Raw genomic sequence first — 25,808 nt, 5'->3', positions numbered from 1 at the left:
GCCCTGCGCCGCTGACGGTTTTCCACAGGGTAGTCGTGTTTGGGGAAGAGGAAAAAAAACGGCGCACACTGACGTCAAATCGATCTATGAATGACTTTACCGCATGTGTTGGCATGGCACGGGCGATCGGAGCTGCTGGTTCTGACCCGGTGAGCGCCAACATCCTTAGTTAACCTGAGGGATCGCCGCAGAGGTTTTAATTGAGATATGATTATATTTTTTTAAAGTTTAATGGATGCTCTGGTTCTCCAAACTCGCTCTGAATTCACGATTTAGTTCTGGGGGCAGAGAGAAAGAGAGAGAGAGAGAGCGTGCGTCGCTGCACCCCACTGCTGACAGAGAGACCACTTGTACCGCCGTCACAACTGTGCCAAGAGACAGGGAGTCTTTGAAAGCCACAGGAGCGGACCAGACCGGCATATCAATCAGCGTCCCGGAGAACGAGCCACTGGGTTATAGCACCGGCGATAAAAGCCATTGTCTGTGAGGTGTCTGTCTGTCTGCGTGTGCGTGTACAGAGGGGAAATGGCACTTTTTCTGTTTGAAGAAAGGAGGACGGCAACAGTCACAGACAAACAAATGTAAAACCCAGTTCTGCTCGTCTTGCCACGGGTGCGCACCGGCGAAGAGGAGGCGCAGGACCTGCAGGATAATCGATTCGCACTTTCTGATTTTGCGCCGTATGTGTCAAGAGCAGAGAGGAAACGGAGAACCGCAGGATTAAGAGGCTTTTCCAAAAACGAAACACTCGCATTCTTTCACCATGGGCACCAGGATATGGTTTTGGCTTGTTTGTTCTGCGGCATTTTTCGTCGGGCTGCAGTGCGCCTCCCCAAGAACCACGGCGGGGATGGATCTCTCCCCCGCCGGCTTCGGCAACGTCAGCGGCGGCAGCAGCGGCGGCGGCAGCAGCGGGGAAACCGGGGTTAAAAGAGACTTAAACCAAACCATTAACTCCAGGCTGAAGAGGAAAACCCTGGCTGTGGATTTTGCGGTCCCTTCCCTGTTGCGCTATTACCTGGCAGAGTTCATAAAGAGACCCCTGAACGGCGACTGCCAGACTTTTAGCGGATGTTACACGGTGCGCGCAAACTTAAAAATGCTCTGCATACCTTTGCAGAAAACCATATCTACTTTTGTGGACGTGAAGTCTGCTGCGGATTCAGCACTGAGGAACGCGTCTGCTGATGGACAGCTCCCCTTCTTCTACAAGCGGCCGCTGTCCAAAGTTCTGAAATTGGGTTTGACTAAAGCCAGCAGGAAGTCAAACCAGGTTGTGGTGGAAATAGGAGAGGATATAGTCAGGACGGGATGCGGGGGGCTGTCTGTTTATGAGGAGGCCCCTGTTTTCAATCTGGAAATGGACCTCACAACTATTCTGGAGTGGTGGCTCGGCGCAGAGGGGGGCCGGCTGAGGGTCCGGCTCATGCCTGAGAAAAAGGCGCAGGTGCCCGGGATCGAGGATCGGTACACGGCTGCAATACGCGCCGCCGATCCCCGCCTCTACCTCCAGATATCCTCCCGGGGTGAGCTCCTCTCTTTCCCTCTCGCCCCCTCCCCGTCTCTCTCTTTTGTCACACACCCTCACTTTGCTTCTTTCCTCTTGTTGTTGCCTCACACACACACACTCCGCACATGCACAGTTTAGCAGGCCTAGATTCACGACGCCCCGCCACAGTTGTGATATAAGTTCTGCTGAGATTAATTTTTGATGATAAATCCAGGGTGCCCAGAGATGTGAGCTGTGTATGTGCGTGTACTCAATTTTCCTGACACTGACTGTCTTTTCATGGTGAAATGCGCGCGTGGAGACATGTCACCGCACGGAGAAGACCTACTATTTGTAACGACTAATGGGAAAATGATGACTGAGGAGGAGGGGGGGTGTCAGGAAAATAACACGTAGGGAATCCATGCATTTAGCTCTGTTCCTCTGATCTAAGGGTCTCTCTATAGACTCATGTTTCATTATTGATGCCCACAGCAGTATTGAGAAGAGGGGCTGAATCATGATTTAATTCCCAAACTCTTTGATTATTTTGAAGCTGGTTCCATGCTGTTGTGTGTGCACCATCTTTTTCAGATTACTGTTATCTCCTAGTATATGCTAATTATTATTTCAGTGGGATGGAAGGAGAGGCCTCATTGACTTGGCTGATATAATATGTAAGTGCATTGCATCAGCCCTGTGTGCAATACTATATTTAAGTTAGAAAAAGTCCCCTGCAGGACTCCTTCATCTCCACTGGTCTCTAACTATACCTTCTCAATTCCCTGAGCCACCCATTGCTGAAGGAAGGTTGGAGATTTAAGAAAACGGGCATTATTTTGATTAGGCACAAATTAAGCCGTTATCTCCAAGAAAGCTTTAGCACTCAATACTCGAGGGTCCTTCCCTCGTTCTTCTGAGCATCGGCACAATCAGTGTAATTGCTTAATCACTTTGATGAGAGAGGCTGGCCCAGAAAAATGCAAAGGAACCTGTCAGAGGAAAGCAAAGCACAGCCTGGCTTGTCTGGAAGCATATGCAGTAGAGAAGAGGCCTCGCATGCACATAAAACCACATTCAAACATACAAATACAAAGATAGAAACTCATAATGCATAGAATACATAATGAATCATCTGTTGTGCTTGTTGGTGCAAGACCACTCTCAGGGCGTTTCTGTACAGAAGAAAATAACAGTTTAAGATAGAATGTTAATGTGCTTCATTCAAATGTGCAAAAGAAGAAGACACAAAGATGGTCCACGCTGTAGTGGACCACAAATGCACCTCCCAGTAGGTTGTCAAACACCAGAGCTACTACTGCCTGCAGCAGGCAAACCAGCAGGAGATGATGTGGTCGTTTTTGTTATAACAACTGCAGCTTTTTGTTTGTTTGTTTGTTTGTTTGTTTCTTTCTTTTTCAGATTACATCCATTGAGGTGCTTTTGAGCAAAGCACTGAACCTTCACACATTTCCAGCAGAGCTGATCAATGGCCAAGAGATTGGGCTGTAGTTGTGGCTCCCAGCTGTGTATGTGTGCAGCTGTGCAACAGGAAAATATTTGTGCTCAATGAACCTGTTCTTTATTCATAAAAAAAATAAATAAATAAATAAAGAAAAGCTCTGCCTGGGTTAACCATGTAATGCACTGCTTTTCAATCTCTCACTGGCTCAATGGTCAAATGCCTTAATATGGGAGTGCATCTTTAATGCCTGAAAACTGAACAGTGCAACATATGATTTTTACACAGTTTACTCATACTTATAGGAATAGATGTGCATAACATTCAGGGAAATGCAAAGAGAGTGGCTTTCATATGGTTTAATGAACTGTCATGGATTGTTTATTGCGGGTTTGATCATTTCTTTTATATCAGCTCCTTGCTTCATCTTCACACAACCCAGAAATTGATCAATTCATCAATCATTAGGGAAGTCTACTGCTCACAGGAGCTAGGAGAAACATCCTGGAGGAAGCCTCAGCAAGGAGATGTATGAGCATCCATTAATTTTAAATATGTTATGGAAGTATGCTGTGTGGAAGCTGCATCACCACAACAACCTTTTTTAATCTGCAGTGTTGAAAGGACAAATGGCAGCATTAATATAGTACAAACCAAAGTAGAAATCCAATAAGAAGGCATGCTGCCTGTGCACTCTGATTTGACAAATGAAGCTTTTACTGCAGGAATTAAAAACGACGTGCGATTTGAATCTGAGCACATTGCCAGTGCATGGCAAGAATAGTACTTCTTAATGACTGGCCATCACTGTGACAAACAACACTAACAATAGTCTGAGTCTTTTTTTAAAGTCAACTAACAGTGTATTTTTAAAGACTAGTTTTATAATTATAGTTGACAACACAAAAATGACAGCCAGTTAATTGGCTGATGACATGTCTTGTTGGGAATTAATTAATGACTTTACTGAAAACTGGATAACTGATAACCTATCGTTCAGTTATATTTCTTAATTTTCTGATCCGCTTGGCCCATGAGAGGATCGCTGGGATGTTTGAGCCTCTCCCAGTTACTAACAGATGAAGGTCTGGTACACCCTTGATGTGTTGTTAGTTCATCGCCGGACTCGAAACTAACATCAGTGTCACGAAAATTGTAAAACATCAGTACTCAGTTTGTGACCATCAAATTCATTGTAAATATGCAGCTGTGTTTCACCTATTATTCATCTTCAAAGCAAGTTATTTCAGTAGACAAACCTGATTTGTCTGTATATTTTAAGTGCAGACATGCAACACACACTGAAGTTGACCCTCTGCATTTAACTCATCTCTAGCTGAAACATGCATGACGGTGGGCTGTCATATCAGACACCTGGGGAGCAAATGGAGGGGGGGTTAATAGCCTTGCTCAGGGGCACATCAGCCAATAATTTCTCTGCTGGTCAAGGGAATTGAGCCCTGGACCGGCAGCTGATTCTCCGGCCGACTAGACCACAGCTACCCCCTTATCAATCACCCTGTATCACCCACCAATAACATCGTAACTGCACTAATTAATCACCCAAGCCGACTATGTCCATCTCTAGTGTATTATCATTTCCTGTTTGCTTTATATGTTATCAGTGTTACGTACTGTATAGTAATATAAAGACTGTGCATCATCTATGTATTTGTATATAATATCATCCTCAATTAAAGCTATATAATGAACACTTGAACGTCAGATTATTCAAATTAAAAGCTAATTTAAAGACTGGCAGAAGATGCACATTAATCACTTTCTGAAATCCCCAAAGTAAGGCCCAAGACCAACTTTCAATCCAAACACTGGTAAAAAAAATATAATCTTTTACCAACATGCCAGCATCACAAGTTGATATTTTTACTTTTTTTTTTTTTTTTTTTAAAATTAGAATGTATAAAGTGTGTGATTAGTATCACACACAGTATTAGTATCACTACACAGAGCCTATCAGTATGGTGCAGGACAGGAGAATTAGCCCAAAGGTGGGAATGTACTTCATCATGTGGCAGTCTAGTGACCGGTCTTGTGTAGGATCAACTCTCCCTCAGTGTGAACACACATGGGTTGCAGCCCCTCTGTGAAACCTGCGCTGGATAAATGGAATGGGATGTGCAGGTACATACATTTTCCTGTCTGTGATTTTATATTGTCAGTACAAAATACAAAAATAGGCTGTTTTATATGTTTAGTTTTGATGCTGGCAATGTCAAATCCATTTGGCTTAACATGTGGTTCTCTTCCTCTGTAATAGTGTGTGGACAATAGGGAACTGACAAGCACCATACAGTCGTGGAAAAAAATTATTAGACCATCAAAAGTCATCAAAAACAATGGTTATGCAATCAAATGCTAACTCCTGTGTGTATCAGACAGAAAAGAAAACATGGAATGTCTAAAAGCACTGTTTTTAGCAGTACAATGCCATAGCTATTGATGTGAGAGCTTAAGTAATTTTGGTTATTATCAAGGAAAAATGGAAAATGGCTAGATACCAGCTCTTAAATTAAACTATTATGAGCTATTTTTGTTGTTATCATTATATTTATCCAAACAAATGTACCTTTAGTTGGACCAGGCATTAAAATGAACAAGAAATTGAAGAAAACAAGGGTGGTTTAATAATTTTTTTCCGTGACTGTAAGTAGGAAGTAGGGGTGAACCAATCTCATGCAGATGGATCCGGTATCGTGACAGTGGCTCCAACAGGTAGATTTGTTCAACTTCAGGGTCAAGGACCTCGACTCCAAAATGAAGCCAATGTGGAAATATCTTAAAGTTGTAATAGCACTGACGGCCACTGAGTTGGCTCACATAGACTTCCACTGAAATTCTCTGTCTGTTCTATGTCATCGTATTTTAGTCTCAACCATTTTATTTCAATTCTCAAACAAGTGAACCGAGGCTCCATCTTTAAAGTTTCCCTCCATTAATCAGATCTCAGGTCAAATAGAAGACTGATGTCTGGTGTGTCAGGCTTTGACTGACAGGTCTGTGTGACAGCTCACTTTACTGCTGACTTTGACGTTTTCACTTGACAGATGGCTTTACTGTAATGACTAAAATGCTTTTGTTCTGCAGTGCTTGTTGAACTTTACCATTTTACTGAGTCAGTGAACTAGCACTTAGCATTAGCTCACCTCTAATCCCTCTGCTTGTCCAAATATGGTCACTTTTGGTTGCAAAAACCCCACATGGGGACATCCAATTTCCAAACAACTGTCTACAGAAACCAATAAATGATGTCATGGTTCGGCTCCTGTTCCATAGCAAGAGCTGAAAACTGGGAGGAAACACTCTCAGCAGCTCTCTCTGCTCAGTCCAAATAAAAAAACTGAATCTAAATGCAGATAATTGTGTGTTGTTTTATGTCGTCGTGGAAAAGTGAGGCATGTCTTCCCAGTACAGCATTAGAATCACATCCAGTTTGCATCTGGTAGAATCTGATCCACAATTGGTAATTACAGCTGTCAATCACATATTTAGTCCCCATACCTGTGATTAGACAAAAGTCTGCATCACAAGGTAGATTTTCTGCAACCAGCAGAAACAATGGAGTAAATGATTCATGTGCTCTTAGGCCTCTTGAAATGCATTATGTTGAAAGCTGATTATGCTATTTTTTCACACTTAGAAATGTTTACATACTCATTATGTGTGCGTGTCTGCAGTGCACTACAGACCCAGATCTGGTGCTTGAAGGAGCCATGGATCAGCTTAGTTATAGCACGAACCTGCATGAAAATATACAAAGTGTACAGAAAAGATATTCCCTGTCAATGCCTGTAACTTGCCTGTGCTGTTCTTTGTTGTCTGCTTGGCTCTCTCCACTGGGAATCAGTATCGGAACTGAAAAAGTCAGAATGGTACATGCCTTGGCGTAGTAAGAAGCCAAAAGCAACTCTTTGGTTTCACTCACTACAGCACAGTTGGACATGTTGAGTCTATAAACCTAGCATACTCTGTCTGCCTGGTATTTTCTATCAGATTATTCTGCTGCATGTTTACAGAGTCACAGTTATTACATTATGAGCTTCTACAAGGCACAACTGTGTTTACACACTCCAAGTGCTAAACATCTTTCAGACACACTCGCATACCTGTCACCCCCCCCCCCATGCTTCCTCCCTCACTATAACACACACTGACTTCTGCTTGTGTCACACCCTCCCTCCTATATGTAGAATAGTAAACTCACTGCTCCAGCTTGTATTGTCTTGCTCTATCTGAGTAGTGTACATGCTACACTTGTTTTCCAGCCTCCGGTAAGATGCAAGCTATTAGCATGAAATAAATACCTGCCATGGCACCCGGAATAATTTGACGATCAGGCGAGCATGCCTATGGGAATCAAGGCATTAAACTCTGCACAGTACATTTATACTTACTTGCCCTATAGGCCCTGTGGGGGAGATCATTAATGAGAAATGCTTATATGAGTTACAGTGCAGGAGAGGGGAAAACAGTGGTGGGCAGGTGTGATAAAGAGTTGACCTCTACTTTATTAACCTCTGTTATGTTCACCAAGTGGTGCCATAAATAGGCTGCAAGAGAATCATTAAATGATCCTGGCAAAGGAAGCCAGACGAAGCAGGGACCTCTGCTTCATTAACCTGCACATACCTGCCGACATGCTTTGTCAGATGTTTATGCTCTTCAGCGCACCATTAGCAAAAACTGTTTTCATAAAAGTGAGGCAACACACTTAGAAAATCGGAAGCCTAAAGTAAAAGACGCTACCATCATGGTTAAGAGGAGCCATCGTGTTTGATGGGTCTTTCTTCTATTTGCCCCTTAGCTCTGCCCTGAATACAAAAACATCCTCATGGTTTTCTGTTGATCACCCTCTCTCTGCTAGTCCTTTGAGAGGCTTAAATTCAGTATCCTACTGTGTGGAGGTTTTAGCTGTCAGGCAAATATTGCAGTTTCTTCAGAATTATAAAGAAAGTCAACAGTAAATGTATAAAGATAGATTACACGCTTGTTGGTACTTTGTTTACCCCATGTTGCTTGTGGCCCTTTTGGAAGAGGTTTCTCCTTGAAAGATGAAGACACTTTTAATTTTCCACGTCCCAAATGCTTTCCTCCTGTCTACTGACAAAATAGCTGGCATATTAGCCTCAAGAGAAGTTACAGTGTCTTTGCACATTGGTGAGACAAGCCTTGATGTTTTGGTTTTAAACCACAGCTGAAGAGTTTGCTTGTTTTTTTTTTGTTTTGGGAACCTGAGTCTTTGGCTGTGTTTCATTAACTTTTTGAACCTCTGAAACTAAAATCAGACTGCGTTATCTAAGGAAGAACAGGTCTGACAAAAAACTGACAAGAAAAACAAAGTAATCAGTTAGATTTCAGATCATGTTTAAGGAAATATCGAATGTGTCACTGTATAGTCAAAGCAAGAAATCTAAGACCACCAGCTCATACTTTAGGATTGTATAATTTGCCCAACACATTTCACACCGTTTCTCAACACACGTTCTTGTCTGTTCTTGCGTTCTCGTGAAACGTCATTAGTCGCGGCCCAATTACTGTTCCAAATGCAAATTTGCATTTACCAAGAATGCATGGAATACCCGGATGTTGTTCTTGTCAGCTAGCTTAAACCAAGGATGCACTGGTTAGTGACTCATGTAGACTTGGCTGGGAAATAATTCCCAAGGTGCAGTTTGTGTTGGCCCGGCTGTGAGCCCACAGGCTTAGCCGGGAGCTGGGCAGTCGTGTCTGGCTGAATAGACGAAATGTATTACAGTTTTGAAAAATATACAAAATGTATAAATAACATGTAAATACTAGTACAAATGTACTGAAATCAAGTGACATTGAAATCAAGTGACAGAAATACAGCAGAGACAGGGAGGAAAGTTCACAAGTATGCAACCATTCCAAATACAGATAGACTTGAGTTCTAAGGAAATACGTTCTCTGAGACCATCCTTACCAAGACCATACTCGCAGAGTTCGCAAGACCGTACTCTGCATTCTTGGTATTGAGAAACGGCTACTCTCTTCTGTAAAACATGCTTGTCTTTGGCGACAATTTTGCAACATGTGACGAGGGCTGTAAATAAGTTCTCTAAGGTGTGTTCTTGTATGTATATATTTTCTGTCCTCATCAGCCTCTATTTACTCATAACTGCTCACATTTTTAGATTGGTCTCTTATTGCTACAGATTATTTAATCATACTTTTGACACAAGGAGGCTGAAGTGAAGTGAGTGCATAAACACTTGTGGGAACGCAGCCTAAATGCTGCTCAGTGACTCTGTGCACCTGTTGACCTTTAATTTAGTGCATCCAGGTGGAAGGCTGCACACACACGGGACAAGTGACATGACATTGCAAGTGAGTGCATGGACTCCTTGCAATCAATGAGAGGCTCCTGACATTTAAAGCTTGTATCAATCAGCTGCTAATGGGAAAATCAATAGGAAGTCAGAATGACATGCCACTTTATTATTTATGCATTTCTATGATCAATTCACTCAAAGGAGTCAGCTTTGTGTCGCGATACCCCAGCGGACCTGCAAGGCACTGCTCGGCTGATCGATGCAGCTAGTTGCACGGAGCATGATCAAGTGCATGTGTCACAGTGTCAGCTCCTAACTTGGTCTGATTTCATGACAGAGTGGCTGTAGACACAGTATTGAAACAAGAGAGCAACAAAGAACAAAAAAAAAATCTCAGTGAAAGAGGAGAACTTGCTCTGCTGCAGTTCTTCTTTCTTTATGTCTTCATACCATTCTTTGATCTGCACTAGTCTGTAGCAGCATTTGAGATGTTAAATCAGGAGTAGCAAGATCCTTAATTAATTTCTCTTTAAAAATGTGAATAAACAGACACTCACATCATATCACACAAACACCTTGAAGCTTTTGCTGTTAGGAATGCTTAAAATCAATGCTACTTGAGCTCCCTAAGTTCTGAAGTGATATGATTACCACCCTGAACAGCAACCCATACACTTTCCCAGGAGAGTATTCTCACAAAGCAATGGGAACGGCACTTTTCATTTCCATTGAGTCTTGAAAGTGGCATTTCTCAGGGGATGGAGGTAAACACATCTAAATGCCCTATGAATAGAGCTGGGCATTCCAATGGCCAAAACATCACATGGCAGTGGTTTGAGGTAAAATCATAATCTGTGATCTGAATCACAATTTTGTCACGTTTTGTAAAATGTAAGCAACTTATTCAAAATTATGTTTTCCTCAAGGTTTTTTTTTTGTGTGTTTGTGATGGCTTTTGTTGTTGTCTGACTAGAAACCCTGTATTTATGTATAATTTTGGACCAAAATTACCACAATGTTCTACTAATATCTAGATTAATTGAACACTAGTCAGCATTTTCGTGTACCTACAGCTGCAGTGTTTCCATTAATGGTCTAGGTTATGGCAGCCTATTTTGGCCATCACAGTTTTCTATCAATGAATCAATAAACAATTTCACACCAGCATAACTCTTAAACACCTGTTTAAATCAGTCAGTTGTTTCTTCAGCAGTGGCAAAACAACACTTCACCAAAACCAAAGGCTTTATTGTTGACAGATGTTTAAGTATCTTTATGAATGGGTTGTAATACAGCTATTGGTTTACAACCCGCAGTGCAAGACTCTCTGTAAAATATCACAATTACTCTGATAAACAGACTATTTAAAAGAAATGTTAGATGAGTAGGAACATTTTGAAAGTGTTGTGGTTTGCTTTTTAATGAAATGTACGATCCCTCTGAAATGTAGAGCTCATGCAGTCATGATTGGTCACTTCCTAGCGTTGAACAAGAGGAATTCCAAAGAAGTTTCTCAATTCACAGAAACATTATAGTGTAGCTGTTATAACTGAATCATGTGTATCAATGAATGAATCATATTGCTACATGTAATGCACTGCAGAAAAAAATCTGTTTGGATTTTTGTGATATTTTGGTTCTGAGATCAGTCTTATAGATAATGGTTTTGAAAAGATGCAGTTGTTTCTTATAGCAGTTATAGTTTGACATTTTAGAGCCCGTTTTCATGACAAGAAGATCAGATTTACTTGACTGCTTGCATTAACAGATGAAACCATATGAAGCTGTAGCACTGTTGAAAATTGAGGGTGTAATACTTTTAGATGCACAGACAATTTGTTCTTAATCAAACATTTAACAGGCAGATCTTAATCAACTCAAATTGTCAGGCCAGTGAAGATTCACACCTCTATGAAATTAATTTGTGACACTTGCATTTAATGAAATGGAGTCAGGGTGACAGGAGATAATGTTTACCTTAAAGAAAGTGTAAAATCATTTATGTGGCTGCTTGCGTTCCTTGTAGAGATCAGAACATGTAAAGCCTGTGCAGCAGCTCTCACTTTATTTGGACGTACCTCAAGATTACACAGAGCACAACTGTTGCCCGAAGAGACAAGCTATTAGCATTCTGGTGTCAGCAATACCCAAAATAAAATATTTGAAGAAAAAAAAATAAATAAGTGATGTTGCCAGATTGGAAGGAACCGATAAACACCTTGACAATGTAAACAGAAGCTAATGCCTTTTACGATATTAATCACCTTCATTGTACTTAATGCTTGTGTCACTGTTTTGTAAATTAGCCGGACACAAGGTGACTTTGACTTTGATTTCCTCTTCTCACTTCCTTTTCAGCACTGTCTTTGTTGCTCTTTCCCCTGATGTTTTAGTTATTTATGCCACTTGCTTGTTCCCCCCCCCCCCCCCCCCCAAAAAAAAGAGCAAGCTGCCGGTTTGATTAATGGTGTTGCTTATAAGAGTCCTCGGTGCAGGAGTTTAGCTCAGAGCTAGGTGTGCAAAGGAATGCATACTGTACATGAGCTGAATGTGAAGTTCACTTTTTGTTCCACTTCCCATAAGAGCAGTAAATAATGTGCATAAATGAGTAGTCTTGCTTTTCTGGAAGTTAAACTATGTGTATCTATTTTTGTATATGCTTGCCAATTTAAATGCCATGATACCAGCATAGACCTAATTTAGCTCTTTTTCCACCTTTGTAAGCAAGTTGAGTAAGTTATGCCATCTTTTGCGAGATGAAATAATATACTGTCTACTTTTTTGCATGGGCTAAAGTATGGTATAAAGAAGTGGAGCCTTACATCTTAAAAATTAATAGGATAGTCCATCACAACACCAGCTGTAAATCCAAATTGCCTCTTGCAGTTTGTACAAAAAATGTGTATACCGACTTATTCATGCAGTGACAATAATGACACATTTCAGTCTCAGGTAAAAAATAGTCTGAGTTTCTCTGTTTAGAGCTCAGCATTCATTTCATGTCTTGCATACAAATAAAAAAAAAAAATGCTGGTTAAATATCAGATTTGGCTCAGAGGCAAAAATGAGTTGCCACCTGTGTGCATTCTTTTGAACAATAGAGTTCATTGCAACAAAGAAAAAAAAAACATTGAAATGTGATATGTGTATCATTATCACACAAGATAAGATATATTCTTAATTAGCTGTAATTGGCAGGTTAAGGCAGCAACAGGGAACACCCTGTAAATGAGGGAAGTAAAGCAGCCATGGGAGCGACAGCGGGAGATAAAAGTAAACAGAACTGTGCTGATAATTACAGAGTCTCATATTCTTTCACTGTTAGATTTGTGTTTGAGTTTGAATTAGCATCATGTATGGTGCAGCAAACATAGGAAGTGTAGGGGGAAAAATGTGATGTGAGGAGGTGAAGTTCCAGCCCACACATGCCGCCCATGCACTACAGATGCGTACAGTATGTAGGCTGGGAGGATGTCTTTGAATGTAAAATACTCTTGTGTAGCCCAGTGTCTTTTGATCAAGCAAATGAGAAAATTCAGGCAAAGTTACATGAACATGTCATCCACTACAGTCAGTGTAGCTATTGCGAAAAGTTTTTGTACTAAAGGTCCTTTGTCAATAGAGAATGTATTTTGCCTATTGTTTCTGCACTGGGATGTTTGACCTTCACTCTGCAACTCATATTTCTCTGCTTAAGAAGAAAACTTGTTTCCTGTGCTTGGGTTAAAACACAGGTGTGAGCAAGTGTCCATACTAGTATGATTTAGGCATCACAAATTTCAGATTAGCCTGGCTCTACCAATGGTCTGTTTTGCAAGTGACACAGTGATATGGGATTTGAAGACAAAACCTCAGCCAACAATGGACTTTTCATTGAGGTAGAAAACCTATCATTTCCAGCAGTTAAAGTTTTCAAATAAACAATATTTGCATATTCATAGTTAAGGGACTTTCTCTGATTACGGAGAAGGAGCATCTGAGACAAAAATTATTGTTCAAAGCAGAGTATTTTTATATCTTATCAGATGCCTGAAGGGGCTCTTTAAAGAAACAAGATGAGAATGGGCTTTTTGGAACATTAAAGCTGCATTAATTGAGTTTTTTGGCCACTAGGGGGAAACAAAACGTGATGAAAATGCTTTATTTGGTTGATTTTTGTTAAAGCAATTCAAGTGCACATGGACTCCTATTTTGGCCATATGAATTCCACTCATGACATGTCTTTTCTTTTAGCCCCCCTTTAATTCATCTTTACTATCTAAGGTTTTTCTGTGACAGCAGGCCACCATTTATGATCAACAAGGTAGATGACAGCAGAGTTTGCAGGGCGGAAAACTGCAGATTTGCGTGGTAATGCTTTCTGGGTTCATCACTAGCACTGAACCCTTTAACCGTCTAATGAATTGTCCTATTAAAATACTGATCAGAGTGGCTTTAATGAGCATCCAATTAAAAAAATACACATCCTGGTAGGTTACTGATGTACTTCCTCTGATGTCCTTGAGAAAGATCTCCATCTTTTCATTATTACTAAAAATATTTGGACAGCTGGCAAGATTGCAGCACAAAAATAGTATGAATGAAGCAAAGAAGGAGGCATTTGAAGGATATAACAAAATACCCATGGTCTTTTCAGTCCAGTGAAGCACTACCACTAAGCTTTGCTGTGTTGTCAGACTGCTGGTTTTCACACATTTTAAACCAAACTCGTATATGAGCTAAACCCAACTAGGACTTATAATGCTTAACCACTGAGCACGACACATCAGATGAGAGTATGGAAAGTCTGAAGAAACGCTACCTACATTCACCTGGAGTTAAAAACCCATTAACAGATGTGGCACTGTCACAATACACACAAAGCTGGGCTGCCTTAGAGGAGCAGGCTGAGTGCTCTCAGGCCACATCCCCAGCTCCCTTTATGATCTGTAATGGGATTGTTGAGGAGCGCCAGCAGCATCCTCATCACAGGACAAAGCCCACTTAATGGGATATGATTCGCCCTGAAAGGCCGAGGAAGAGCGGTTTCTCACTGAACCTGCTTATCCCTGGAAACCACTCTAGCCCCACATGCCCACCCCCTCCATTCACCTTCCAAGTAGAAACTGGCATGTGTATTCTGCTCTGTATCACCGGGACCATTCACGGGGCGTGGATGTGTGTATACGTGTGTGTGTGCGGTTGTGTGTGTGTGTGTCTGTGCGTGCGCGTGTGTGTGTGTGCATGTGTGTGTGTGCATGTGTGTGTGTGTTTGGGACAGGGGTGGTGGTAGAAGACAGAGATGAAGAGGCAGAGCAGCAGTGCCATGAGAGACACCGTTTGTGGCTTATCGGTGCACAAGCCCCAGCATGCTCAGTGGCGTGGACCGGCTCAAGGGATGGAAGCACAACTTGTTCAGCTGCTGAGATCGCTGGAAGTGAATACGGAGTGGTGCCACTGCTGTTTTGAACCCACCAATGCCTCGAGACGGCTTATCTTCTCAGCTGGAGTAGAGAGGAGTGCACTGAGGAAAAGTTTGATGAAGTCTTGACTTCTGGTCAGTCCAAGCAAGTCAGGCTTTGCTTTGGGGTTGCAAATAGTTTCAGCCCTTCTTTGTAAAGTAACAACAATCTAAGAGCATGTGTCAGAATCAAAGAGAAGTAAATCAGCACTTAATGAACTGTTCTACTGGCCTTAGCTATACAGCACATATGCCAAAAGGGATATATTCACTTGTAGTCGTTTGGTAGATAGTTGTAATGCGGCATAGGAGGTGCTATTGTAAACAGATTTAGTGTATGAAAAATATTCAAAGAAGGTTTCAGTGATATTTTTCAAGTCATGCAAACATATTTGTGGGTTACTGAGAGCAGAGCAGCCCCTGCTTTTCCCTCCCACTGTTCTTATCCTCCTCCTTTCCTCTGTTTACCTTCAGTATTGTGCCCCCTGGCTCAGCTCTTTAAGTTGGACAGTCCATGACTGGGTCATTTTAATCCACTTTACTACTCCATTTCCCTTGTACATATGATATCATGTTGAAAAAATCGTAGTGCTTGAGGGACCCTGACCTTCACCTATTTCTGTTTTTTTTTCTTTGTTTTCTTTTCTACAGTGCGTGCCATAACTGCATCATGAAATCGGTAGCAGACACAGTGTCTCCACATGAGGCAGGGGCATTGATCATAATTATTATAGATGCTGAGCTTTTGTAATCACCAACACCGAGATCTGCCATGCACTTCTCTCTTGTATGTGAACGGCACACAGTTGAAAAGCCTGGCATATTCCCATCTTTGTCTTCAGACATGAGCATAACGGTTGTGTTTGCATTTGTGCAGATGCTCAAAAGCCCTGTTTGCATGTATGTGTGTTTAAGGGTGGACATGCATTTTAATGTGATGGGGAGCTTCAGTTTATGTAGTCATGTCTGTGTGTGTTTGTGTGTTTATTCATGTGTGCATGTCCACTAGGGAGCACTGGGGTACTTTCAGCCAACAAAAAAAACCTCCTCCTTCTCTGTCTGATCTTGCTGGAACAGTGAACTACAGCCAACAGCTACCAGTCACATCAGCAATGTAACACAGGGAAAAAAAAGATCAGCACCTCTGAATTTTTTCTGTGCCAGCTGGATGACATTTTGTTGACCTTGCCATGCTTGCATCAAGCCCATGAAATCAAACCACAGTCCTTGTTTCAGCACACACATATTATCTACACACACTCTCACACACACACACACACACACACACACTACATTAACCTAACCTTGGTGGTCGCTCTTGTAGTGCTAAGTAAAAAAAGAACACAGGCTCACCCAAAAAGAAGAACGTTACACTGCTTTGCTGCTGGTGTTCAAGCTGAGTGAGGGTAAAGGTTCACACACACAGGTTAGCGCTGCTGTCGATTTCAGTACAGAGTCTCACTTGTCATAACTGGAGGTTTTGCTGACCTGCAAATACACTGGTGATAAGACCCCTCTTTTACTTGGGAGCAAATTGCCACATTGCAACCAGTCACAATGGGCGAGCACAGCAGGCTCTGCAGGGAGGCTCATCAGCAAGATGCCAGAATAAATCATAAGCTAAACTAGGACTGGTTTGTCAGTCCAATTATGTCCAAAACGTCCTTCCTTTTGTATGCCTTTTGGTTAAGATAATCTCTAAATGCGACAGGGCTGTGATTATCCAGATACAGAGATAGGCTTTTTATGCAGCTAGTCAGTTACACAGGGAGCATCTTGTATAAGAAAATACTAAAAAAACAAGGTGGCGTGTTAACTCCTGTTATTTCCCTTTTCAGACTCCTGCGGAGGACAGCTGGAATACTAATGTTGAATGCATCATGAAGTGTTATCAGATTCTTGTGCTGAGTAGATGTCAGGGTTAGTGAATGGGCCAATGTGTAATCTCGCCGTGGTGACACAAGCACTTTGAGAAACATACGATTCAATCTTTCATTGTAGCCTGCCGATTTAAAGAAAAGCCTGACTCAACTGTCATGTACTCTGGATTCACACTTCAAGTTTCCACAGGGCAAAGCCGCTGACTGACAAGTATGAGAAGGGCCTTATCTGTCACCTTACAGGCATTTCATTATAAAAATGCTTGGCTACTGCACTATCACAGCAAAGATGGTGAATGCAGCAGCCTTGAGGATGGCTGGGTAAAAAAAAGACTGGCTTTAGGACAGATTATGTAATGGTTGCAAAGTGAACTTGGACAGTAATTTTTTGTTTCTCCTTTATCATACAGACTTACGGATCATGTAACAGTAATGTGACATGGATCAAGCTTCAGCATATCACAGAGGGATAAAACGAGACACAAGAGACTTGTACAAAGGAGCTGGTGTAGATCTCATAACTCTGTTCTTCTCTGTGCTGAAATACCATGGGGCGTCATAAAATGACACGAATGACTGCGTCTGTCTTCCCACAGCAATGACAAGTCACGTAATGGACTAGTTGTGGTGACTCAGCCTTGGAACTGATGGTGTGGGTCTATGTAGTGTGACGACTTTGACATGGTCCCAGAGCAGCGCTCATGTGGTCAGGGCACTGGCCCATTTAGAAAGGCCGGCGTGGCGGGGAGACCAGCCAAAGCTAATGACCTGGGGTGAGAAGGAGGGTGTTTTTCTTTAGCAAGTAGAATCTGACAGTTTCATGATTTCATGTATCTTGAAACCCAGTGTAACGCCTTTCCCTTTTGCCCCAGACACTATTCACTGATGAGGAGCCATCCTCATTTAGCCTCGCAATATTTACTGCAGTCTGCTCATTAATGACTCTGGAGGAGAAAACATATTTGTAACTAAAAGGAGTTGAAATTATGATGAAAAATGGTTCATGCCGTATTTCTCTATAGGACCATGAAAGTGTGTGTGGGCAGAGTTCTCATCTCAAGACATTTAAGATGGGAGGTCAGAGGGCCATGTCTCAGAAAGCTGTAATTTAATTTATGGTAAGTTGTGCTGTTTTACATATTGCAGTATGACTCATGGTTCTTCAAACATTTTGTGTGGCAGTATATTTATTAAGATAACTCCTACAGCAATTTTGACATATTACCCATCATTTACAACCCGAAGCCTTTTTTTTTTTTTTTTTTTTTTTAATTTAAGGGATGCATTACATAACAAAACATGTAAAAGACATGGCAACAAATAAGACAAAACAAAAGCAGATACTAATTACATATTCATCATTATACACTGGCATTTGCGCGTGTGTATAAGCGAGAGAAAAATGAAAGAAAAGACAAAGGAATTGATAACAACAACAAATGATAATTTAAAAAAATATATTATTATCAACAGCAATAATGATATTAACAGAAATCATAATGAACAAAAATAATAACTAAATAACCAGTAAAAAAAGTAATAACAACAGCCGGTTAACATTGTGGTTGTACAGGGGGTGCCTCTTACAGAGACAAATATTAATGGTCACTGGTTTTCTGTTAATAAATAAATAAAAATGGAGGGGGCTACTACTTAAAAAAGTAGAGACGTGTGCAACAATTGAGGGTTAAAAAAAAAAATTATAAAGAGAGAAAAATAAAAGTTAAGACTGCAGAAAATTAACAAGGGGGTCCAGATGGAGGGGTGTTCTGTTGTGGACTGTTCTGTGGGTTTTCCAAGGAGATGTATTCATTGAGTAAACTTTTCCATTATGTGATGCTTGTGTTGTTTTTGGATTTCCAGTTCTTGAGGATGGTCTTTTTAGCAGTGGTTATGGCTATTAGAAGTAGTTTGTTTTTTGATGTGGGTACGTTTATTGTAGATGTGTCGCCTTGTCAGCAGAGTGACGGTGATAGAGGGATGTGGCAGCCCATTAGAACACACAGTGACTTTGTGACTTCGGACCAGAACCGTTGAATAGGTGTACAGCGTCAGAGAGGGATGTATGTAAGTGTCCAGGTTAGTTTGTGTGCAGTTAGTACATTTATCTGTTGTGTAGCCCATTTTAAACATTTTATGCCCAATCAGGTGAGTTCTGTGAAGTATTTTGTATTTTGTCAACCAGTGTTTACTTTGACAATTTTTATTTTCATTTTAGTCATAATTTAGTCATCTAAACTATTTCAGTTTTAGTCTAGTTTTAGTCAGCTGAATATCATTAAAATTTAGTTGACTAAACCTATTGTGGATTTAGTCGACTAAATTCTTATGTAACTAGAAAAGCACTTGGAGAGTGCAGACCTCCGCCAAGGCTGATCAGTGCCCCCCCCCCCCCCCCCCCCACCCCCCCGTGGGCCCCCCCAAGCCAAGGAGGTTATGTTTTTGCCAGGGTTTGTTTGTTTGTTTGTTTGTCTGTCTGTCTGTTTGTCTGTCTGTTAGTGTGCAACATAACTCAAAAAGTTATGGACAGATTTTGATGAAATTTTCTGGTCTGCACCCCCCCCGTGGGCCCCCCCACCCCCGATCACCACCAAAATTTAATAATTTCTTCCTTATCCCATTTCCAACAAACCCTGAAAATTTCATCCAAATCTGTCCATAACTTTTTGAGTTATGTTGCACACTAATGGACAGACAAACAGACAGACAGACAGACAAACAAACCCTGGCAAAAACATAATCTCCTTGGCGGAGGTAATGATATAAAGGGTATCTGAGGTCATAATTTGGACTTACATTAAGTGAAACATCTAAGTCAGTGTTTTTCAACCTTGGGGTCGGGACCCCATGTGGGGTCGCCTGGAATTCAAATGGGGTCACCTGAAATTTCTAGTAGTGGGAAAAAAAAAATTACTAATAAAAATATATGGTGAGTTGACAGAGACAATCCCAATACATAAAAGACATGACAAACTGTGAAACTGAAGCACTGTGGTTCTGTTTATCTTTCAAATGTTCATTGTGGTCAGTTTCAGATGCTGCAGCTCTTTCATAATTCATAGTTTGAGTTATTGTTTGTTCAGTATTAATTGTCAGCCTTGTAAATACAAGCTGGACTGACTGTACATATCCTGACCAAGGAAAATAAAATTCTCCCTTTGTGCAATAATGTACACCTGGCTTTTCTGCCTCCATCCATAATAATATACATTATATCGACTAAACGTCGTCTAAAATTAATGTTTATTTGCAACATAGTACAGCAAACTATTACATGATCAAAAACAAATTAATTTTAGTAAAAAAAAATGTCTCCGTTTTGAATGTCTGGGGTTGCCAGAAATTTTTGATGTTAGAATGGGGTCATGAGCCACAAAAGGTTGGGAACCACTGTTCTAAGTATTATAGAATGGCATTAAGGTTTGAATGCACAGTAAACATACATTTCACTGATGTGCTCTCAAACACAAATGTATCTTTATTTGCCACAGGTTTCATTAAAGGGCATCTGAATCACAATAGAAAAATAAATAAGATGTAGAGTCCTACTTTCTCTGGCTAAGATGTGCATTAATCAGAAAAAACAGCACATGGCATTGAAGACTGTAAAAGCAGCAGTGCCATTAGTATATAATAAACCAATTTAACTGTAAATAGTGCTCACCTGAAACTACGTCAGTGGCTAAAACTGTTAAAAACATTTCAATGGATGTCACGTATAATGCCACCAGGGATTTGAACTTCATACCAAGAACAATGGCATAGAATTGAATACACATTTGTAATCCTTGACAACAGCAGTAAATACAGCTGAATAATACTGGTAATAAAGGTGCAACATAGTTTACAATGTGTCTTGTTGGCCTTGATATAAAAAGTAAAATGTTCTCATATATCTGCTCTTCTCTTAATCCCAAGCGACATTTTTTTTTCCCATGTGCAGCTTTACTGTCAACTCTACACACTCTGCCAGTGGTTTGATCAAAACAAATGTAAGCGCCTTCTGCGTCGCTCATAAAGTTGAGTTCTGATTGGAGCTCTTCTCATCTCGTGCAACCTCCTTCGCCTTCCAATTGGATCTTGTTCTCAATTTATCCCGCCTCTTCCTCCTATTGAGTGGATGTTGTTTCAGCTCCTCCCTCTCCCTCTTTATTCTGACTGGATCTCGTCTCTGGCCGACCTATTCATTTAGTTTTCATTCATTGACGAAAGTGTCACTACATCTAGTATGGGGCCATTATTGTAGCAATATTATTTGCAAATGCGTGTGGAGAGTTGAGTGTCCGTATTTCAATCTGTCTGTGCGCAGTTGGATTTGCAAATGTGTAAATGAATCTGTAAATGCGTGATGAGATTTGTGTGTCTGTACAACAATCTGCAAATGTGTAAAACAACTAGTGTGTGTGTGTAATCAGATTTGAAAAGTCAAAGTGTTTTCACTACAAGACCCAGAAATACAGACAAATCATTGGTTACAAGTCAAGCGGCTTCTCGATTGGCTCTCTTTACACATGTGAATTTTGCTACACTTCTGCCGTGAGAGATCCACAAATGCGTAGCGGGATTTGTCTGTAAAACCAGGGTTTGTGTGCCTGGGCTCAGGCTGCCCTGGGCTCAGGCTCACAGGCTCCCTCATTCCGGCTGCATTCGGCTTTGCTCGTTCTTGTACCTGACGTGAGTTTACGTGAGTTGTGCTTGCAAGGTTCACCAACTGCCACTAAAAATCAAAGAAGAAGAAGAAGATTAACACAACTCGCGTAAACTCACGTCAGGTACAAGAATGAGCAAAGCCGAATGCAGCCGGAATGAGGGAGCCTGTGAGCCTGAGCCCAGGGCAGCCTGAGCCCAGGCACACAAACCCTGGTTTTACAGACAAATCCCGCTACGCATCTGTGGATCTCTCACGGCAGAAGTGTAGCAAAATTCATGTGTGTAAAGAGAGGCAATCGAGAAGCCGCTTGACTTGTAACCAATGATTTGTCTGTATTTCTGGGTCTTGTAGTGAAAATACTTTGACTTTTCAAGTCTGATTACACACACACAAGTTGTTTTACACATTTGCAGATTGTTGTACAGACACACAAATCTCATCACGCATTTACAGACTCATTTACACATTTGCAAATCCAACTGCGCACAGACAAATTGAAATACGGACACTCAACTCTCCACACGCATTTGCAAATAATACTGCTACAATAATGGCCCCATAATCTAGTCAGTCTTTTTGCTCTCATGAATTACTTTTTTTTTCGTTATCATCTTGTCTTCGTCAGAAAAAATATGTCGATGAAGGATGAAAATTATTCATCAACAAAATTAACACTGGTGTCACGTGTAGATTTGAATTTTTAGTCATTGAATTCATATTTTTTGCAGATTTGGTTCCAGAGTTCGGCATCAGGAGTAAACAAGAGGTCTTTTTCACATTTTATTGTGTGAAAAGATGTGCTTTGTTCCGACTGTTTCATTATTTTGTATATTTTGGAGAGGAGTTTTTTTGAACGTATGTTGATCAAATCAGAACATGATGATGGGAAAGCAAGATTTATGGATGAGTTACAGATCGCTTTGGAGGCTGATTTAAGTTGAAGGTTTTCCAGAAACTGATTGCTCTCAATTTTGAACTCCAGAACCAGGTTGGAGAAAAAGACTAGTTCATTGTTGTGAAATATGTGCTGTAAAGTGTGTGATCCATTTATCTGCCCAAGTGCAGAAATTAGGTGGTTTCTTGTTGCTAATAAAGTCAGGATTGTGCAAGATAGTTGTGAATTTAGTTGGAGTCAGAGTGGAGTTTGTGATCTTGTGGAATTTTCACTAGGGTGTCAGAGTTGCTGATATTGTAAATGATTTAAAACAGGGATCGAGTTTAATAGGTGGACTGAAAAATGGTAAATCTGAAATGATGAAATTGTTATAAGCTGGTTCAACCTCTAACCAAATGGTGTCTGATTGTTGGGGGTGAATCCATTTGAATACATATTTTAGCTGATTAGTGAGAAAATAGTGACAGAAATGTGGTGCTGCTAGTCCTTGTGATTTGGGTTTTTGAAGTATTCCCAGCTTTATTCTTGGGGTCTTGTTTTTCCAGTAAAATTGTGAAATTATTGAGTCTACAGATTTAAACCAGGAGAAGGGGGGTTTGGGATGGAATCATGGTGAAAAGATAGTTGATTTTAGGTTATATTGCCATTTTAATTATTGCTTTTCTACCGGTTATGGAAAGTGGGAGGTTCATCCCACGGAGGAGATTGTCTGTTATTGTTTTGAGTATTGAGGTGTGATTAAGGTTAAACAAGTCTGACAGCCTGGAGGAGATATTGATATCTAAATATGTGATGTGGTTTGTACATAAAGGAAAAGGTAGAGTGTGGGCTGTCACATCCCAGTATGAAGGCTTGAAAAAACAAATAAGATAAGATAAAACCTTTATTTGTCCCACAATGGGGAAATTGCAGTATTACAACAGCAGAGTTCAAGAGCAGCAGTGGAAAAGAGTTACAGGACCAAAAATATTTAAGATAAGTAGAGTAAAAAAAAATACAAGAAATATAAAAATAAACATCACCATAGAGCGCACATCTACCTATCTTGAACTCGACGACAAAACTAGAATAATAATCTCTTATGTACAGTGAGTGATTAGCAGTAGTGACTAAAAGTAAGGGTTAAGGGTGAATATGAAAAACCCTAGACATGTATCAAGTGGTGTGTCCCAGCACTATTCTAGATAGTCAGCAACATATTTTTTAATTGTAGGAATACTTACTTGCCCTTTAACAAATAAAGACCCAAACAGCCACTGACGACCTAAAACCAACTACTGATCTAAGCTGTTTAATACCTGTTGATCCACCTATCCTATCAGTGCACGTAAATAATTGTTGTAAAATACAGTCTGTCATTTTTTCATGGTCATCAGATATGACCCATTTGGACGTTCAGAGGTTCCGTAGCGAAAGTGGAAACACTCATCTTCTACAACATTGATTCACCAGTAAAACCCATGGAGTTGGATCAATGACAGTGGATGGACATACTTGGTTTATGTTCAGTTAATGATAGATTTTGCTGAAAAAGTCACTTTTTCTTCAGTTTTCTGTGTTTTTGATGTAATAACCCTCAACTTTAATCTGAGCTTTTACGAACATCTACATGATCAGTACATTAAATATGGTAAAATACCTGATCTTCACTGAAAAAACACAAAAATACGGAGAATAATATTATAATAAATGTTGATAAATCAGTTAAGAAAATGTATATATTGAGAAAAAAATATTTTGAAACTGCCAACAAAAATAGCGCTGGGTCTTTATGGGTTAAAACCATGAACTACTTTATGAGGATTAGTTCATGAGAGCAGTACTACTCTCATGTCTTAAGCATGAAGTTGAGCCATGTGGTGGTTAGCATAGACTGGCACATAAACTAAAGTATTGCTCTCTTCAGTGAAACCAATACTTCTATGGAGTGGGTCTGTAAATTTCCTGGCACTTTTAATGCATTGGCAAAAAATCCCTTAAACACTGTTCCTGGCTCTTGTCAAATTGTTCTTTTTCTTTTTACATTTCACTGTGTGTATGAACTCAGGAAGGGAAAGTAAAGGCCATGACACATGTGGTCCTTCAACGTATCATTAAGATGAGTTATTTAAAGCATTCCTGAGACTCCTACGTAGTCCTTTCTGAATGTGAACCCAGTTGGAGCTTTCAGCCATGGTTTGATTTTAGATTAATAATGTAGTGTGAATATTGCTGGCAACGGTGCTGTGCAAAACTCGCCTACACAAATGGCCTCCCATCTGCAAATAAAGAAATTTCAGCTACCTCCTAATAAGTAAGATAAAAAAGGAGGCAGCCTCTGGTATGACGTTATTTTTTAAAGATTTCATATTATCATCTACATATTCATTAATGAGACTGAAGATGATAATGAGTTTGTATGATGACTGTCTGCAAGGGACCTTTTCAGTGGCTGCACAATAACCAGATTTTACCTCATGATGATCAGTGAAAACCTGGAATATGTTTTATCATCATTTATATTCTTTTCTTCTCACCCTCTTTCATCTGTTTGGATTTGGCACAGAAGTATGGACAACCTTAACCATGATTTATTTTGCATCTACTGTTGAACGCTAGCTACCAGTAAACAAGTGAAATTTGGATCGCTTTTTGGCATTACTCATCACGAGCCCCTAAAGAACTGTGCCAGACATGACAATGACAAATCTAGTACAATAAACAGCTTGTTTGGAATTCAAAATTAAGGCTAATGTCTGTCTTTAACTTGTGTATTTCCTTTTTTTTTTTTTTGCTAAGACCTGAATATGTTTGTTGAATTAATCTTCACCACTCTGTTGAATACACTTTGCAATTGATTTCTTGTGTTCACAGCAAATGCCAAGATGGAGTATTTCACAGATGAGCACCAATAAGCCCATGAATTCCTACTTGATGTGAAAAATGTAAATGAAACCATAAGAGGGGCAGAAACATCCCTTTGATAAAGCAGTTGCAATGAGCTGGCAAACTCGGCCTGTGTGTTTGGGTCATTGAGAGGAGGCATTGACCAGTTGTGGCTGTGATTCATTTGTCTCCAGCCCAGTTGCTGCTTTTGTATTGAACAGGAGTCAGTCAAGCAGCCGATGAATGCCAGCTGGCTGTTGGGGCAGTAAAAGGAAAAAAAAAAAAAAAACAAACAAATGAAAAAGAGGCCAAATTAATGGATGCCAGCAGAAGTGAAGCAAGACCTAGCTCTTACTCTGATTAAACATAAGGCCATCAAAGGGGAGGAAGCCATTAGAGATGGATTGTATTGGCTTTGTGGAGATCTTTGCTAAAGAAAGACATGTCAGTACAGAGAGGTTTTGGTCTCTTGCCCCACACCAAGGATAGGTTTGATCAGGCCAAGTGTGACGAGAATAGCTTGAGCATAATTTTCATTCATTCTCTCTGAAAAGAGAACCAGTGTGAGTAAAGTTCTGAAAATCCATTATTAGTGGCCATGTTTGCAGTTACAAAGCTTTTTGATTCTAGTCAGTACAGCCCAAAACAACATCAATTCTAAAACCATTCCTTTGAGAATGCACAAATGATTAGCATAATTTTCAAACATTCCCACCCGTTGGCACATAGCTTAATTTATTTATTCAGCATTAATGCAATGCAGTTTGTAAGATGTGACACTTTAAAATATTTTCCCCTCATTGTAAAATGCATGC

General features: G+C 40.4%; 1 protein-coding gene across 1 annotated transcript in view; it reads left to right on the top strand.

Moving 5' to 3' along the window:
* Nucleotides 1-19: 19 nt before the first annotated feature.
* Nucleotides 20-25,808, top strand: part of alk (ALK receptor tyrosine kinase) — a 405,435-nt gene continuing 379,646 nt past the window's right edge. Inside the window, exon 1 of the mRNA XM_030126874.1 lies at nt 20-1,526. Coding sequence (XP_029982734.1) covers nt 764-1,526 — 763 coding nt within the window. The 5' untranslated portion in view covers nt 20-763. The remainder of the gene's footprint in view (nt 1,527-25,808) is intronic.

The sequence above is a fragment of the Sphaeramia orbicularis genome, chromosome 22, assembly GCF_902148855.1.
Source record: "Sphaeramia orbicularis chromosome 22, fSphaOr1.1, whole genome shotgun sequence".
NCBI classification, from domain to species: Eukaryota; Metazoa; Chordata; class Actinopteri; order Kurtiformes; family Apogonidae; genus Sphaeramia; species Sphaeramia orbicularis.
The sequence above is the reverse complement of the archived record's forward strand: the minus strand, read 5'-3'. Positions and strand labels throughout refer to the sequence as shown.